Source organism: Triplophysa rosa, linkage group LG13 (assembly GCF_024868665.1).
Source record: "Triplophysa rosa linkage group LG13, Trosa_1v2, whole genome shotgun sequence".
Classification (NCBI taxonomy): Eukaryota; Metazoa; Chordata; class Actinopteri; order Cypriniformes; family Nemacheilidae; genus Triplophysa; species Triplophysa rosa.
The window spans coordinates 23,108,611-23,126,295 of record NC_079902.1 but is presented as its reverse complement, the minus strand read 5'-3'; the positions used below and the strand labels follow the sequence as shown (position 1 = coordinate 23,126,295).

The 17,685-nt window shown below is 40.3% G+C and overlaps 2 protein-coding genes across 3 annotated transcripts in view; one reads left to right on the top strand and one right to left on the bottom strand.

Moving 5' to 3' along the window:
* Window positions 1–4,388: 4,388 nt before the first annotated feature.
* Window positions 4,389–13,091, bottom strand: hrh2a (histamine receptor H2a). The gene is made up of 5 exons (XM_057349024.1): window positions 13,032–13,091; window positions 10,733–10,770; window positions 5,306–8,126; window positions 4,572–4,672; window positions 4,389–4,495 (listed from the first exon to the last, which is right to left on the bottom strand). Exons 3-4 carry the CDS (start codon window positions 6,400–6,402, stop codon window positions 4,663–4,665), a joined length of 1,107 nt encoding a protein of 368 aa, XP_057205007.1. The 5' UTR covers window positions 6,403–8,126; window positions 10,733–10,770; window positions 13,032–13,091; the 3' UTR covers window positions 4,389–4,495; window positions 4,572–4,662.
* Window positions 13,092–17,298: 4,207 nt separating this feature from the next.
* LOC130563481 (dedicator of cytokinesis protein 2) overlaps window positions 17,299–17,685 on the top strand; it is an 86,892-nt gene continuing 86,505 nt past the window's right edge. For both annotated transcript variants that reach the window (XM_057349022.1, XM_057349021.1), the window contains exon 1: window positions 17,299–17,462. In XM_057349022.1, coding sequence (XP_057205005.1) covers window positions 17,417–17,462 — 46 coding nt within the window. In that variant the 5' untranslated portion in view covers window positions 17,299–17,416. The remainder of the gene's footprint in view (window positions 17,463–17,685) is intronic.

Below are 17,685 nucleotides of genomic sequence, written 5' to 3'. Positions count from 1 at the left end.
TGTAATGTTTATTGTCAAAGACAGTATCCAGTACAGGACACCGGTGTTTTCCGCCCCCTTCCTCTGGTGATAATTGATTCATGGAGAGTTGTGTTGATTGGTGAGAGGCCCCCTGGGGGCGGGGACAGACTGCAGCTGCCCTCTCTCGCTCTCTCTCTCACTTTGACCATCTCATTCTTTTTTCCTTCGGGTCTCTGTCTTTCTCACTTGCTAATAGTGTTTATAAAAGCAAGCATCACTGTTGGTCATAAAAAGTGATAAATTGTATTGTTTTAGATTTTCAAAACATATCAAAAGCCACAAATCACATAAAGGAACAGTGTTTTGAACAAACCCTTTACAACGAGTGTTAAACTTCAGTGTTAAACTCTTACCAGACCAAAGATCCTCAATCCATGCGGTTCGTTGAGTAAAGGTGATCTTGCTTTTCCGAGCATTCAGAAACCTTTGAGATAGGCCAGAAAGCAACTACCCCGAAAACCCTAATGCCCTATAACACCCGAAAAACATTCTTGCTGTCAGTCTGTGTCTGTTTCTCACATATAAATACAAACAGAAGCACAGACAGACTCAAATCAAACAGATGCAAACACACACACACGTTCATGTGGAAAGCGGATGTTGGCACAGACACGCACTCGGAGCAGATTGCTGATGGTGAGGGGGTGTGATGTGTGACTGCAAGTGTCTTCATCAGTTTTTGTTTGTGTATTTTTATTTGTACATTTTATACAGTAAACCACATACAACACGTTAAAACCCCCATAATTACATCACGTAAGATAACAGTGCGTTTACATGCACAAAATAAACGGATATCTATCAAAAATCAGCTTAAAAAAAAACCTGTTTTCACGTGTTTACATGCATATTAATAAATATTAATAAACCGGCTACGTGTTTTTAGGATGTTTTGTCCAAGACGGTCTGATGCATCCAGTTGTAGCAGTATGTACGCAGAAACCGCGTTTACGTGTAAATTTGAGACTTGCCGGGTTTCTCGAGTGCAGTGACGTCATCGTCGATGGTCTGTTTAGTCATTAAAAACGCAGCGGGAAAACGGTCAGAAGCTGTATTTTTATATCTCTTCTTATTGTCCACAGAACCTGCATATATAACAATATTTCTTCATTTTGACGTTTCTACATCAACTGCATCATTCGAGAGCGGACTTTTATGCGTTATTTTACTATTACTTCCGTTTGGGACTTTCAGACATGCGCACTAAACAAAACGGAGAGAAAACCGATAAAGGCGTTTATGCAACGCGAAATCGGAGTAATGGGCAAAAAACTACCTCTGCCGAGCGGGTTTTGCTTACGCGGTTTATGAGCTTTCACCGATAAAAGAAAACCGTTTAACGGGTTTACATGACCTTACATATATCATCTTATGAAGCATAATCGGAGTAAGACTGAGTTATAATAAATATGTATAATTTACAGTATACCGTCCACAGGATTGAAGCCATTTTAGGAAACTATAACAAAAAACACTTTCAGACGTTTTTCTTGTAGATGTTGGAGAATTGTATATTTTAACACTTTTTTTAAACCGCTTGTAATGTGGGTGGTTATGTTTCAGACGGGTGAAACTGTCCCCGGATCAGGCGGAAGTGAGGATGAGATGTGAAAGGCAGCTGTGTGCTGATGTATCCCTGGACTAATCTGGACTAATCACAGATTAATTGCCATCGGCTTTAACACACTGCTCATTAAGTGCACTAATTAGTAGTGATGAAATTAACATTAGTGCTCTAACGACTGCAGGTGCGAGAGACGGCGTCAGGAAGAAAACTGCAGGGGGAAATGATTTTACTTCATGATGGGGGAATAGAGACACCCCAGAAGTTTCGGCGTTGTCTCTTTATGCACCAGCAGCAGTAATTGGCGTTTTAAGTGACCGCACGCACGCACGCGCACACACACACACGCACGTGTGGTGATAGATCATTTTTAATCGCTGTGAAATGCATTAAAATAATAAAGCGCATTGGGAGCGGCCAAGGTGATGAATAGCCTCCTGCCTTTTTTATTGCATTAGCTACACTAACAGAGATATTGCGACCAGCATGCACCCAGACACACGCGCCACTTTCCCAATAACAAAAGTCGCATATTAAATTCCACCACACTAACCAGTGTGGGATAAAGGACCAGCGAGAGAAAGAGAGAGTTTTGTTTTGCTCGTTTGAATGTCTGTAAGGACTGTGATATTCTAGGAAATGACTGTGAAGCGGATCACACAATATCTCACACAAAGCATTGCTGGAAATTGTGTTCGTGGATTAATTTACTTAATTATTTATCTTTAGTATGGTGGTTTAGATGTGATTCTCTCACATTAATATGCAAATCTAATGGCAGAACAGATGCTGTGATATTTAATAAGTCTGTCAGATGTGTGTCTCATAATAAATGCTGTATCAATTAGTCATATTTTTACGCTTATAATTATTGCAATGAGGAATTGTTTGTTAAAGGGATGTTGTTATTTTTGTATTCTCCTCTAAATTGGTTCATTAGAGTTAATTGCCGAATAACTACTTTGTTTAACAGGAGACTTTGTCTTAACAAGGAAATCTGCAGAAGGTTTGTGGCATTAAATCAAGATATTGAGAGTTTTATTGGAAGCAGTAAAAGCAGAACTGTGATTTTCTGTCTGTGAAATAATCATAATTTATTTGATTGTTTTACAACCGTTTTTTGCACTGCAGATTATTCTAGTGTTTCTGGACCAAGCTTGGCTTTACGTTTTTATCCGGTCTGTAATAGAGGTGTCATTCATTTCTGTGAAGCAGGCTTTATGCTGCTGACCTGTCAATCATCTTTACTGGCCTGAATGTGACCAATCAGTGTCTCCGGAGTCTTTCCTGGTCTGAACTATTTTTGCTCTAATTCTTCATTTTACCTTCGTCTTTCTTCCCTCCCCTTCTTTCTATTTTCTAATCTCCTTTATTACCATTATTATTTTCATATTTTATAGTATTAAATTCATCACCACCTTCCAGTATTTTCTGTTCATGCCTTCCCATAATTCCCCTCCTCGTCCTCCTTCCTTTATCTCCTGAGGTCAGAAATCTACTGAATTACTGTGGGTGCGTACGCTTGCTTTTGGCCCATTTATTTCTTGATATTTTGATGACAAACCAGGATGATGGATAACTCATTGAAAGCCTATGAAATGTGTGTGTGTGTGTGTGTGTGCGTGTGTGTGTGTGTGTGTGCGTGTGTGTGTGTGTGTGTGCGTGTGCGTGTGTGTGTGTGTGCGTGTGCGCGTGTGCGTGTGCGTGTGCGTGCGCGTGTGTATGCAGGTACTGGCTGGTTGATAACAGTGTTAAACAGGCAGTGATGAATGTTTTTAATGAATAGTTGGTCAGACGACTGAATGAGAAGAGAGAAAGAAATAATGTTAAGTTAGACGTCAATATCTGATGTCAAATAACACCACAGATATACTGAGAATCAAACAATAGATAATAACTCTTTTTGAGAAGAACTCAAATGCTTGGCCAAAGAAAACAGCAAATAGCACATACTGTTTGTTCTTTTATTAAGCAGTGAACTAGTTTCGTTTAAGTTTCTTTTGTAAAGCCTACACATGTTTTACTGAGGGTCTCCGGCTACAAGCCCATGTGATTGTTTCATACGGCTTTGAGCTTTAATAGTTTATTCCAGCCTGCAAATCAATGTTCACTTTCTAATATTTAGTTTTGGCTTTTAATGTGGACGTTAAATAAAGGAACGTCTAATGTATATTCCACATCAAAGGCCTCAAATATGTACTGTATCTAGTTGATGTCAAAATGGATCTAGTTGTTGACAACAAACCATAAAAGTTTGACCAAAATGTTGGCCAAGTTGTATGCCATCTGTATAACTCTGCCAATAATTATATACATTTATATAGAGTCTTATTTGATAAAACAAACTTTTATTTGTTGCAGCTGTTCGATGGGCCCGATGGAAAACGCCAACTGGCTAGTGGTCCCCTGTAATTTGAGTTTGAGACCCCTGCTGGAATCAGACTGCATAATATCTAAATTTGTAAATCCACGGTGGGGGGAAACCCAAAATGTAATAGCAAGAAATGAATTCTGCAGTCCTCAGGTGCTCCTGTGTGTCCTTGCTTTTAAATCTGAGGTAATTGGACTTTCACACTATGTGCGTGTTACACACCACGACCACCAGAGGGCGCCAAAACCGTTTTATGGGCTCGTGCATGCATCTGCACTTTTCTGCGTGTAGTTACACAGTGTTCTGTCAAATCTGAAAATAAGAACTGTGCTACCCTGTGTTACATCTTTCTTGTTGGTCTGCTCACTTGAATTCAGAGTTTTGTTCTCTTTTTTTCCAGAAGCTTTTCCAGTTCAGAGGAACACAAAGAAACTGGCCACTGAATCCTGGACTGAGGTTTTGAAGCGTCCCGGTTGCAGAACGTCTGTGTAAGAATCGAGTTGTTCACGAAAAGGCTACATGTAGGCTCTCTCCTTTACCTGCAATAAGAGAGATCTGTTTCGTGTAATTTGTAATTTAGATCTGATCTGTTAGATTAGCATCTGATTTTCTTACCTGTAGGCTATGTCCATTGATCTTTTTGCAATGAATGTTCACCTATAGAAGCATTTTTGAGGTAGCCGTGGTGATAAGCTTAATGTAGATGTTATGGTCCACTGAGAGAGAGAGAGATAGTTGTTAGACGAGAGAATTACATTTAGTCATTTAGCAGACACTTTTATCCAAAGCGACTTACAAATGAGGTAAACAATGCATTTACGTGCATTTAAATGAATGGATCACTAAAAAAATATTTTTATACCTTTTTAATATTTTTTTATTTTTAAGGACATTTAAAAGCATTTGATAATAATCCAACTTGTCTCTTGTGAAGCCAAACAATAACTTGATATTGAGACTATAATAATTGATAAATAATAAATAATATCTTGATTTTTTTTGTCTGTAAGAAATCACTTTCAAATTTAAAATAGAACAAATTAACATTCTTTATTAACTTCTTTATTGTCAAAAGGGCACTTGTTATCGCACCTGTAACTGAAGGTGATGTGCAGTTCATGTTACTAACTATATAAAAAAAGGTTTGTGGTCCTTTCATTGTGCTTTTTTGGCCTTTTTGTAAATTAAAACACATTGTTGTTTCGTTAAAGGCTATGCAAACAGTCTTTAAAACGTTTCCTTCTGTGTTTCACAGGAAGAAACAAAGAAGAAAGTAGGGCAGATTATTTAGAAACAACATTAAGGTGATAAACTACAGGTTTCTGTGATGATTGTTGTATTTCTTATACCTTTTATTGCCGTTGGCTACGAGGGTGACCGTAGAGGCGCTCGTACCGTTGTCTACCGTCTGTCCGTTGTCAATCTCCTGCAGCAGCACGCAGGTTCTAGGCAGAAGCCCCACCCTGTTCGAAGAATGGGCGTGTCTACTCATCAGCCCCTCTTCCATAGTAGTCACAATAGTTTTGGTCCCGATTTTACAGCTTCGTCCTCCACACAGCAGCTTGCCGTAGGCCGACCTGAAGTCTCTGTTGAGTGTGGCGTACAGCATGGGGTTTAACGCTGAGTTTGCGTATCCTAACCAAAGCACCACTGACTGCGCCGTCCGTGGCGGGTTCTCCTCTTTCCGTATGCCCATGATGGTAAAAAATGTAAAATACGGGAACCAGCACACGACAAAAGCACCGAGCACTACCGCCAGGGTCACAGTGGCTTTGTGCTCGCGCAGGGCTAACATCGTCACGCCCGTTTTCAGCCCGCGTCGAGTCGAGATGATTCGTTTCGCCTGCGCCCTCGCAATGCGAAACACTCTGTAGTAACTCCAGCACATGGCCACTAGGGGGAGATAAAACGTAGCGAAGGCGTCGACCACGGCGTACGTCGGGTTGAGCTCGAAACGGCAGTCTCGTGCAGGGTCGCCCTCTCGTATATTTTGCACGCTCAAGTCCCTCGTATTCCAGCCCAGGTGAATGGGCACAAAGGACACGCCCACTGAAACTAACCAGATGGCCGCTAAAACGGCCGCGACGCGCCACGGGAGCACCAGCATTGGGTAGCGTAGAGGGGAGGTGACCGCGAAGTAGCGGTCCAGGCTAATGGCGAAGAGATTGAGTATGGAGGCGGTGCACAGCATGACGTCCAGAGAGACATAAATGTTGCAGAAGTGTGGGCCCAGCGGCCAGTCACCCGTCACCTGGTAGAGGGTGGAGAACGGGAGTACCAGTGCACCCAGTAGAAAGTCTGTAACTGCGAGCGACACGATGAAGCAGTTTGTGACGTTACGCAAACGTCTGGTCACATACACGGCCAGACAAACCAAGATATTTCCACAGATGGTGAGGAGAATCAGAACAGAGAGAGTCACGGCTAGTGCCACCTGTGATGTCATTCTGTGGACTTGCGCACACACAAAATGCAGTGTGTGCTTGTCTGACCACAGGTGTGTGTGTTCACATGTGTTTGTGTGTGTCCCCAGGTGTGTTTTCGTGAGTGTGTGTCCACAGGTGTGTGTTTGTGTGTGTCCACAGGTGTGTTTTTGTGAGTGTGTGTCCACAGATGTGTTTGTGTGTGTCCCCAGGTGTGTGAGTGAGCGTGTGTCCACAGGTGTGTGAGTGTGTTTATCCACAGGTGTGTTCGTGAGTGTGTGTCCACAGGTGTGTTCGTGAGTGTGTGTCCACAGGTGTGTGTTTGAGAGTGTGTGTCCACAGATGTGTTTGTGTGTGTCCCCAGGTGTGTATGTGTGTGTTTGTGAGTGTGTGTCCACAGGTGTGTTTGTGAGTGTGTGTCCACAGGTGTGTTCGTAAGTGTGTGTCCACAGGTGTGTGTTCGTGAGTGTGTGTCCACAGATGTGTTTGTGTGTCCCCCCAGGCGTGTATGTGAATGTGTGTGTTTGTGTGTGTCCACAGGTGTGTTCGTGAGTATGTGTTTGAGAGTGTGTGTCCACAGATGTGTTTGTGTGTGTCCCCAGGTGTGTATGTGAATGTGTGTGTCCACAGGTGTGTTCGTGAGTGTGTGTCCACTGGTGTGTGTGTTTGTGTGTCTCCACAGGTGTGAGCGTGTGTGTGTGTCCACTGGTGTGTGTGAGCGTGTGTCTCCACAGGTGTGAGCGTGTGTGTCTCCACAGGTGTGTGTGTTTGTGTATCCACAGGTGTGTGAGTGTGTGTCTTCACTGGTGTTTGTGTGTATCCACAGGTGTGTTTGTGAGTTTGTGCGTGTGTCCCTACAAACGTGTGTGTGTGTCCACAGGTGTGTGTGTTTGTGTGTCTCCACAGGTGTGTGTGTATGTGTATCCACAGGTGTGTGAGTGTGTGTCTTCACTGGTGTGTGTGTGTATCTACAGGTGTGTTTGTGAGTTTGTGCGTGTGTCCCTACAGACGTGTGTGTGTGTCCACAGGTGTGTTCGTGAGTGTGTGTCCACAGGTGTGTGTGTTTGTGTGTCTCCACAGGTGTGTGTATGTGTATCCACAGGTGTGTGAGTGTGTGTCTTCACTGGTGTGTGTGTGTATCTACAGGTGTGTTTGTGAGTTTGTGCGTGTGTCCCTACAGACGTGTGTGTGTGTCCACAGGTGTGTTCGTGAGTGTGTGTCCACAGGTGTGTGTGTTTGTGTGTCTCCACAGGTGTGTGTATGTGTATCCACAGGTGTGTGAGTGTGTGTCTTCACTGGTGTGTGTGTGTATCCACAGGTGTGTTTGTGAGTTTGTGCGTGTGTCCCTACAGACGTGTGTGTGTGTCCACAGGAGTGTGTGTGTGTGTCGCTACAGATGTGTGTTCATGTGTGTGTGTGTCCACGGGCGTTGGTGTGTGAGTGTGTGTGTCCACAGGTGTGTTCGTGCGTGCGTGTGTGTGGATTTGGTTACTCCAGGATCATGGGTTGGATTCCCAGGGAAAGCACATACTGATAAAGTGTGTACTTCCGTACTTTAGAAACAAGCGTCCGGCATCCAGACTCCGCCATGAGTCTCTCTCCTCTGTTCATCCATCTGTCTCTTCATTTCCTCTCTTCTATCGGTCTGTATGTGTGTGGTCAGCTGCAGACCTCAGTTAGACAGAAGTGTGTCGCCCTCTACAGGTCATACTGGGATGATGCATGTTTTCTGCCCCTTTCCTGCTGTCTGAAAGGAACGGAGATATATTTAGTTAACCTGTTTTAAATCGGTCAGTATTTTTGCATTTCCAGTGCGAGAAAAATGAAACACAGCCGCCCTTAAATAAAGCCATGAGCTCACATAGAAAAAACATAATATGTTAAATATATAAATAAATAAATAGCTATCTGGCTTTGAAAGCCTGCAGTTAAAACATTCATGCGTCAATAGTCACGTACATGAATGACAAGACAGCATTTTCTTCCTGTTTTCTCAAGCACTGGCTTTCAATTTCATGCACAGGGTTTTAACTTCTGTAAAATTACAGCGACATCTCCAGTAGAAAGTAGCTTTTCAAATAAGTGGATCCCCTCCTAAAACTTGTATCAAGAAGATTTAATGTGGCGCAAATTATTCTTTTTTTGCTCGAGTCTCATCTGTGTCTCAGATATTTCTCCTGGGAATAAGAGCCAGAAATCTCACAGTCTCAACAATGACTCAAACTGAGCTCAGATCTGTCAAGTCTGCAAGTTGGAGATCTCAATATGAACTCAAACATTTCTCATCGAATTTATCCAAATCCAGATTATTTGACCTCTACAATCTACATTCATTTTACACCCGTTTCAACAATTGAACTCATTTGTTACTCGTACACAAAAAACATCTGAGACTAAGTTACTCGAATGAGATGCAACGGAGAACTCTGTCAAATCTCCTGAGCTCTGAAAGAGCAACATCTGAGCAATAAAAAGCTTGACTGTAGTCTGACCACATTAAGGTCGTTTGTAGTCAAGCTTTGAGTAGATAGTTTGTTCAGGTCTCTTTTAAAGTGCGTGTCCGTGTGTACATAAGTCAAATTGTGAGATGGAAAAGAAAGAAAAATCTGCGTGTGCTGTGTAATTGTGATTGTTTGCTCTCTGTGTTTTAATGGAAGTTAATATTGTTAAAGACAAATAAGTGCAGAGTAAGCGAGCGCTCTGGCAGACACCCACACAGCACATTATGATGAAAGAGAAAACAATGGGCGAACACTCGTGTCAGTCTTGTAACACACACAACACATTACGATCAAAGGCCCAGCAGTGATAATGTCATATCTACGCACATTAGCTTTGTTCGGTGTTCAAAGAAAACGCACACTTTTCCTTTCAGACTAAGATAAGACTTTACAAGTAGTTGTTGCCCGCGCATTCTTGGACAGGCATTAATATTCTGTATGAGCCAATGTATCCCACAAACACACACGCACAGGCTTGGCTGTTGTCCCTTTCTAGAAAGCTCAGTCCATATGTGGGCAGACTCTCTCTCTCATCCTAACATTTCTCATGCTCCGATATTAATATCTTCTCCTGGTGACGGGTTTAGACAGACGGATCATTTTGTTTGCATTTACTTTGTATGAAACTCTTGTATTTATTGTTTGTCTTTCGTAGCTTAGAAGGTTACAACATACAGTAGTTCTCAGTTGAGTTTCATTCACTGAAAGACGATCGACAGAGCTTTCTCAGAAAGCCATAAATAGTTAATCTTGTCCCACTTCTTTTAACAGAATGATGTCTTGAATATTGCACCAATAACTGTGAAAGAAGACCTGAGCCATATCTAGAGCAGAATATTAAAGACACTCTTTTATACCTCGGGGGATTTGATGGGGGTCTCAGATGCGTTTCATGTAAGTATCAACCTAGTCTCAGATGTTTCTCCTAAAAACGGAAAGAAATGAGACTGGAGGTGTAAAACGAATGTAAAATAATTTGGATTTGAGTAAATGTGATGAGAAATGTTTGAGTTGATATTGAGATCTTGACTAATATTGACTTTTGATTGCAGACGAGACAAATCTGAGCTCAGTTTGACACATTGATGACGTCTCTTCTCAAACTCTGATGACAGACATGTTTGTGACATTTCTGACTCAAAAATGTGTGAAATATAAACACAAATCTCTTTTTTCTCTCTCTATGTCTCACACAGTGAACATGACCAGTGTTCTGCTTTCTGTTCTTCTCGCCTGTCACATCAACCAATCAGAGCACAGCATCACAGCATTATGGGTAATGTTGTTCTCTCATAACCTTGTTATGTTTCCTGAGGGTGCTTATCTGACAGTTATTATAGGGCTTACACAGGAAAATTCATCTTTGTGTTTGAATGTCTGTACCTGCAAACTAAACAGTAAATGGTTTAGTTGACATGAGGAGAGTTAAAGTCCCAGTGAGTTTAGAAATTACAATGCCCATTTTTTTCAGGAAATATTCCAGCGTTTATTGTAAATAGTTTATCAATGTGGGTCATTCTCTTTTTAAAGTTCGTGTGCCCTCATAATCTTCAGTTAAAGTCTGAAAATGCACTTCCTGCCTGTAGTGACTATCCATCTTAAATGAGGTATGTTAGACGGCTTGGGCGGAGCATCCGTTAACTCCTCCCCTTCAACTGTCAGTCTGCTGCCAGTTTCATTTCAAAATGCAACGGCTGTTTTATACATCCAATCAAATCGCAGAGAAAGACGAAAGCCACGCCCACTATTTGTTTTATTAGAAATTCCATTTCACTCGGAAATGCTTCAAAATATGGAAGTAAAAACGATCGCAACTTCCGAAAATATTTCTGCCATCATTTACAGTACTCACCTTCATTTAGCTTCAAGCTGTGTATGGGTTTCTTTCTTCTGTGGAACACAAAATGAGATGTTAGACAGAATAGATTAAACAAATAACTAAAATATCATCACTGAAACAGAACGAAATGTAAAAAGTTATTTTTCACTTATTTTGCCCCCCCCGTAGAAGCTTGTGTATTTCGTTGTATTCACATGTAGAAGCTTCAGGTTTATGAAATGAAACGTAAATCTTGTCACTATGGATCAAGTTCAAAATGCACTTTTCCCCTAGATTTTTGTGAATAGTAACTTAAATTAACATTTTGATTCTGAAAGGAAAGGTTGACACAGCACACAGAGCTCCAAAAGTAGAAAAATGATTTAATACATATTCTTATCAAAAGTGCATAAACATTACCGGAAACAGGCAATAAATATTTTTGTACTTTTGCAGATGTGGTGCGCCAACTTTTCCTTTGGCTTGAGCGCCCCCATTGAGGCTTTCGTCTGCTATGTGTGCATTTTTACTTCTCTCAAAGCTTATTAAGCAAAATAAAATGGTATGGCACTATAAAATGAATAATTTTTTCTCAAATAATGATGGTAATTCTTCGAAGTCTTTTGAGGAGAGACTAAGTTATTCAGATTTATTCCTCCGGGAAAAAAACATGTAAGAAGAGACTTGGTCTCATTGCTCTGAGAGACAGTAAAGAACTCTCATTTCTTATTCCTTATAGAAACGAATCCCAGAGATTCACATTAAAACTTTGTCTGTTTTTAAACTTCAGTCTCTCTGTCTTTGAATGTAGACTGCAGGTCATTGAGCTCTTCTCATCAGATATGCCACACCAGAAATCATCTCCAACAAGACCTTAAACGTTAACCAGGTTATGAAATATTCAACGTTCTCTCCGGCAATTACTAGGTTGTCGGAGTGAGTCAGGATGCGTTTTGGGACTAGTCGTCTTCATCAGCATTTAAATATTTTCTGTCGAACTTTATTCCTCCTCGAGAAAATCATTAAAACCGGATTTATGATGAGTGTTGCTTTTATATGCGGTGATGATGTGGAGGATTTTTATAGGAGGTCGTCGGGCTGTTCCTGTATTCTGGTTGGTTTTGAGTGCATCTTTATGTAGTTGCCCCAGGGTGTTCTGGGTGGTTGCTTATTTGTTCAACTGAAAAGTCTCTGTTATATTCTAATCTCATTTGAAATGGGTCACGTCTTCGATGTAGGTCTATAGGTTTTTCACCTGTTTCATAATGTGGCAGGTGAACAACTCATCCTTGCTCACATCTTCTGCACAAACTGCAAAAAGTTTGTTCAAATCGCTAACCTTAGAATAGAGCGATAGTCAAAAACACAAGAACAGATGTTAACTTGTACTAACCTAGAAAAATTATTATACAAGGTTATTTTGTTGACTTGCTTTCTATTTTGTTTTCTTCTTGAATCAGTTTTGCCTGGATGAGAAGGTCACATTTTGCGTGGCATTTATGTGATCAAATTTCTGTCTGTCTTAAGTGGCCGGCGCTCATTGATTGGCATTTTTCTTCATTCCGGTGGCCGTCAGGGAGGCTGCTGGGTTACAGACGCCCATCTTTTGATTTCTTTTGACAAGCGTGGTCGTCATGGGTGTTGCGTTGCTAGGAGACCGCATCCTTTTGAACATTCAGATGATACGTAAACTGAAGTAAACGGGAAGAGGTGTGATGTGAAAATGCACGTGCTTCTTCTTGAGATTCTTTTGACGCACATGAATCAATGCACTCCAGACAGGAAGACTCGTTTTGATGGTCTCTCAAATCAAAAAGAGCATGATTCACTACTTTAAACACCCGGCTCTCTCTAAAACACGCACGCACGCACACACACACACACACACACACACACACACACACACACACACACACACACACACACACACACACACACACACGCACACACACACACACACTAAACGCAAAATCTCTGAGTCAGAAAGAGGAAGCAGAGGTTCTCAGTAGCTCTTATATACTCTGAATACATACTGTATGTAAACTTCTCATGCATCCTAAAGTTTAGAACACACTTTTAAGTCAGCGTGCATCGACATATTCAGTGAAATCCTGTAAACATTAAACATTCCCAAAGCGTATTAACCTTGGTTATTCATTTATTAAATGTGATACAAACATCTGTCCAGATTCAGTCAGAAATAAAAGTTTTGGTTGCTATTCTGTTTTTTTTCTCACAATATTGAATATTTAGATTTTAATTAAGCAATGCTTGTGCTGGAAATCTATTAAGATATCAGATTTAAAATATATTTGACGATAGCTTAACTTACCCTGAACGACCTTCCTGCTTCTGCTGCACTTCTCTTCTCTCTCTCTCTCTCTCTCTCTCTCTCAATAACTCGCTGGCGTGCTCAGCCAATCAGATTGCAGAACGTTCCCTATGAGAGACCTCTAAGTGTCTCTCCCACTCTCTCTCTTCTCTCTCTCTGCATTTGCACAGTAGAATGGATGAAACAGGTGAATGGATTCTGTGTGTGTTGGTGTGTGTGTGTTGTGTATTGATTCATCTCTAGATGGAGTTGTTTGTTTGCAACTGACAGAAATTATATTTACTGCTTTGTTTGTCTCCAACTTAAATCCAGAAACCTGATACGCCATCAAACGTCTCTTCCTTGTTTATAATCGCACGTACACTCTCTTTCTCTTTCTTTCATACCTGATATTATTGCACACAAACACACATTTGTTTCATTATATTAGCTTTATAGCAGACTAATAATGTCCTCTAACCCTAAATATAACCACGTGAACATTAGATTTAAAGTCAAATATGATTTGGCTGATTTACAGTATGAGCCACTTTACTAGTGAGGATCACCAAAAATATCCTTGAAAATCAGTGTTTGACCTGTTTCTCTTGATTTGTGAGGACATTTTCACAAATTTGGCACGTACAAAGAAATTCAAACCTACGCACACACATAGATTAGTCCCCCCCCACACACACTTCCGTCATACCTGATTATATTATCCTTATTTACACGCTCAATATGACCTCAGGAAGAATGTGTGTACCTGCAGGCGAAATGAATGGAGTTTCGTAAAAACAAGTCAAACTGTGCACGTCACAAACACGTCGTCCTCAGGTGCAGTTCGTGGTGTTTGTTTTGAATGCATGTATTATTATAAAAATATTTGATATGTTGTGTATATTAGCATATTTAAATCACCATGTGATTACATTTACAAAAATGTAACGTATCAAAATAAAAATAATATTTGGTTAGTGTAGATTACAAACATTTGACTAAAAGCAAAACTTCTCTTTATTTCTGTTGTGTTTCTTATGACCGGTCTCGCTGTATCTGGAGGTATTTACACATCAGAACACATCTGACTCTGACATCTACTGTACACGACCTCCTGTCAAGATGCTTTCATCCGGTTTCTCTCAAGGTTTATTCTCCTCTAGAAATCCATCGAGATACATATTTTCTTAATGGTGCTTAAACTGCAACTAAACCTCATAGACACTGCATTGAGAAAAGAGCTATTTATTCAAATACGCAATATTATACTGTATAACAACAGACACTCTGCGTGTTGTCATTGACGGACTGGGCAGCAGCTTGCGGGTTAAGACACAGCAGATGTTTTGCAGCAAAACATAATAAAAGGGTTCAAAGGTCATGAGAGAAAACAAGCACATTTTGACTGTTTATATAGTGACATGTTATATCATTTGACTGCGAAATTATCAGTGGTCTAGTTTGCTGGATTATTTTTATTTACATTTATTTACTTAGCAAATAAAGTCTAAACAAGACAAATGAAATCTGAGATGATGTTTGACTTATTTTAAATAACTTATTTTCATCAGGTTTAGTATGAGATTGTACAGTAAAATACACATGGAAGGGTCTTCCGAATTTTCTCTCGTGGAATTTAAACCAGTTTAACTTCATCTTCTGTCTGTAAAATAAACAAAGCATATTATTTTAGGATGGTCGTAAATTTGATATCAATACCCAAATTTACAATACAGCTAATTTCTTTAGTGTTTTCTGTATAAGTTAAATTCTTGTGCTATTATGTATGTCAGATGTAAATCAGAAGTCTGTCAGTCATCTTTGATCTGAGGTGATGCTGTGATCACATTCACATAAGTCTCACACATTCTGCACACATCACATGTTTATTCATAAATGTTTGATGCTTCTGGCTTTTCGCTGTGAGCTTGTCCTATCCAATTAGTATTTTAATTCTTCTTATTCGAATGGTTGGTTTGATGTTTAATAATCAGCTATTGATTATCATTCACACAACAGAATGCTTATAATTGAGTGTTGTGTAAGAAAGCTTTTGTCTTGTTCAAGGGTGAAGTGCTGGATTGAAGCTGCAGTGTTTGTGTAATGAGCCCGAGGCTTTAACCATTACTCACCCGCCGGCACTGGATGCCAGGATGACAACACCTTACTCTTGAAGAAAATCAATGTGTGTGTGTGTGTGTTCAGCCCTTTTTCAAGGATGCAGTAAATAATATAGTGAGTTAAGGGCCTGCATGTCTTCAGCTTAGTATGATATGAACAAAAACAATTATATAATACAAATAAAAAGAATATTGTTATTATTAACATGGCAGGGTGACGTAGTATTAAAAAATACATTCTACCTGCCAGTAGAGTAAATCAAGTGCTCGAAAAAGGGGTGCTTGGGGGTCCAGGACCCCCCAAAAGGCCTTAAGGACCCCCTATAAGAAGTAAAAATTTAAGGGGGTCCCTCAGATACATTTATTTGAGAAAAAAAAGACAAATCAGAAATTTTTGCTAAGATGAGAGAGTAAATATTGTGAATAATTATTTGCAATAATTAAAAAGTTGGTTTTTAGTCATGTCTCTTTAAAAATATAAGCTTGTGATGTTGTGTACTAGTTGTTTGGCACCTCTCTGATGAGGCGAAAAAATGTATGCTAAATCCCTGCATGCACTCAAAAATGCAAAGTTCATTTTTAGGATTTGATTCTGTTGTATAAAACGGAATGCCGAATAATTTAGTATTGTCTTACAATACTTTCTATTAAAAACTAGTTTTTTTAAAAGATAATTTAAATCATTTTTGGTTCCCCCTGTAAAAAGCATCTCTTGGTGGGGACCCCCCAGACTTGATTAAATTCGAGCACTGACTTTATCTAATATATATTTAATCAAATTGGCATATTTAGGATTTATAGCGCTAATGTGGTAACGAAAGCTTTATGTGCCTTGATCCAAATGAAAACGCATCACTATTATCCACTTGAGAGGATCAGTTAAGCTGCATGGATCTTTGTAAATGAAGACCCAATTGAATCATTGAAGCATGTGAAGATGTGACTTTAGTTCTGTGGGAAGCTGTTGTGTTCCTCTTTAAACATCACACAGTTAGAACACATTCACTGCTGAACATTAAACTGCCTCCAGACTGTATTACCGTTGACATTTTCATATGTAGAAATGTTCGAATTCATCAATGGATCCCCGTTTGACTGGCAGATAACTGATGGATTTTCAATCTGTTCCCAAGTAGAAAATATTGACCTAGATTTGCTGGAGAAAGTGTGAGTAGTGCTGCAAAGGTGCTCCGAGTGTTTACCAGGGCGTTAGTAATGCGTTCCTACAGTGTCTCTAGAATCTCCTATTAACATCTCCTGTTTCTCCTAGATATCACAGAAACTGAATGAAGAGCAAATGGAAGCGAAGTCTCCTCAGATATTTCTCCTAAAATAAAGAGTCAGAAATCTGATTCGTCAAGTCTGCCATCAAAAGTCAATATTACTGAAGATCTCAATAACGTTTCGCATCAAATTGACCCAAATCCAGATTATTTTACCTCTACAATCTACACTCGTTTTACACCTCCAGTCTCATTTGTTTCTGTTTTTATGTCTCCTGAGCTGTTTTAGGAGAAACATCTGAGACTATGTTGGTACTTAATTCGAGACCTCCATCAAATCCCCTGAGGTGTAAAAGAGTGCCTTTAATATTCTGCTCTAGATATGGCTCGGCTTCTTTCACAGTTATCGGTGCAAGATTTAAGACATCATTCTGTTAAAACAAGTGGGACAAGATTCACTATTTACGGTCGATCATCTTTCAGTTCTATCGAAACTTCGTTTGCTGTATGTTTACTGCCCTCTGTTGTCTGTAAAAGGTATTGCATTTGAAAATCATTTTGCTTGTGTTTGGCGTGTGTGGTGTATGTGTGTTTGTATACACCTGCATCTTTGAAATTTTTTGAATGCATTCATTCAAGCGTTTTGGGGATTTCTGCCATCTCAGCCCTCGCCAGATGTTTCCTCCCATCTTAAGAACCATGTACACGAGCTTCTAATGATTTATGTGATTCATCACATCTAATACTCTATAGAACACAGCAGGTCTGGTTTGCAAAAAGCCCGTCATCCCAATACACGAATAAATCAAAGCCATTGAAAGTCATAACAGTGCGCAGACACATTGAATTTCTGTTGTGTTATGTTCTTCTGACGTTGAAATGTTGTGGCCAGAAGTGATTGAAAAAGAGGAAGAGACAGATAGACGGAGAGGAGGAGCGTTTCACTGTCACACCCCTGCCCCAGAAAAACTGAAAAAGAAGTGTGTGATAGAGCAAAAGAAAGGAACTTCAACTCCGAAAGAACGACGGAGCGGAGACAGAAAGAGCATTTCCTCGTCCAACCATGACACCCTGGACAAAAACCAACTCTGCATGGCGATATGGAGTCGGTGAGTCACTTCTCATTTGTGCATCACCTGTGCATGCTGGTGAATGTTTGTGTAGTTGTGTATGTCTCCGGCGGTCCTCACAGGGGGCCGTCTATGGTGGATGGGCTCAGTTCCTGCATCTCCGGATGTGGGCAAACACAGATCAATCAAACAGCCTCGCAGCCAGTGGGCCCTACCAGATTTCTGCTTGATCATGAAGTGCTGATTCATTTTCCTTGAGATT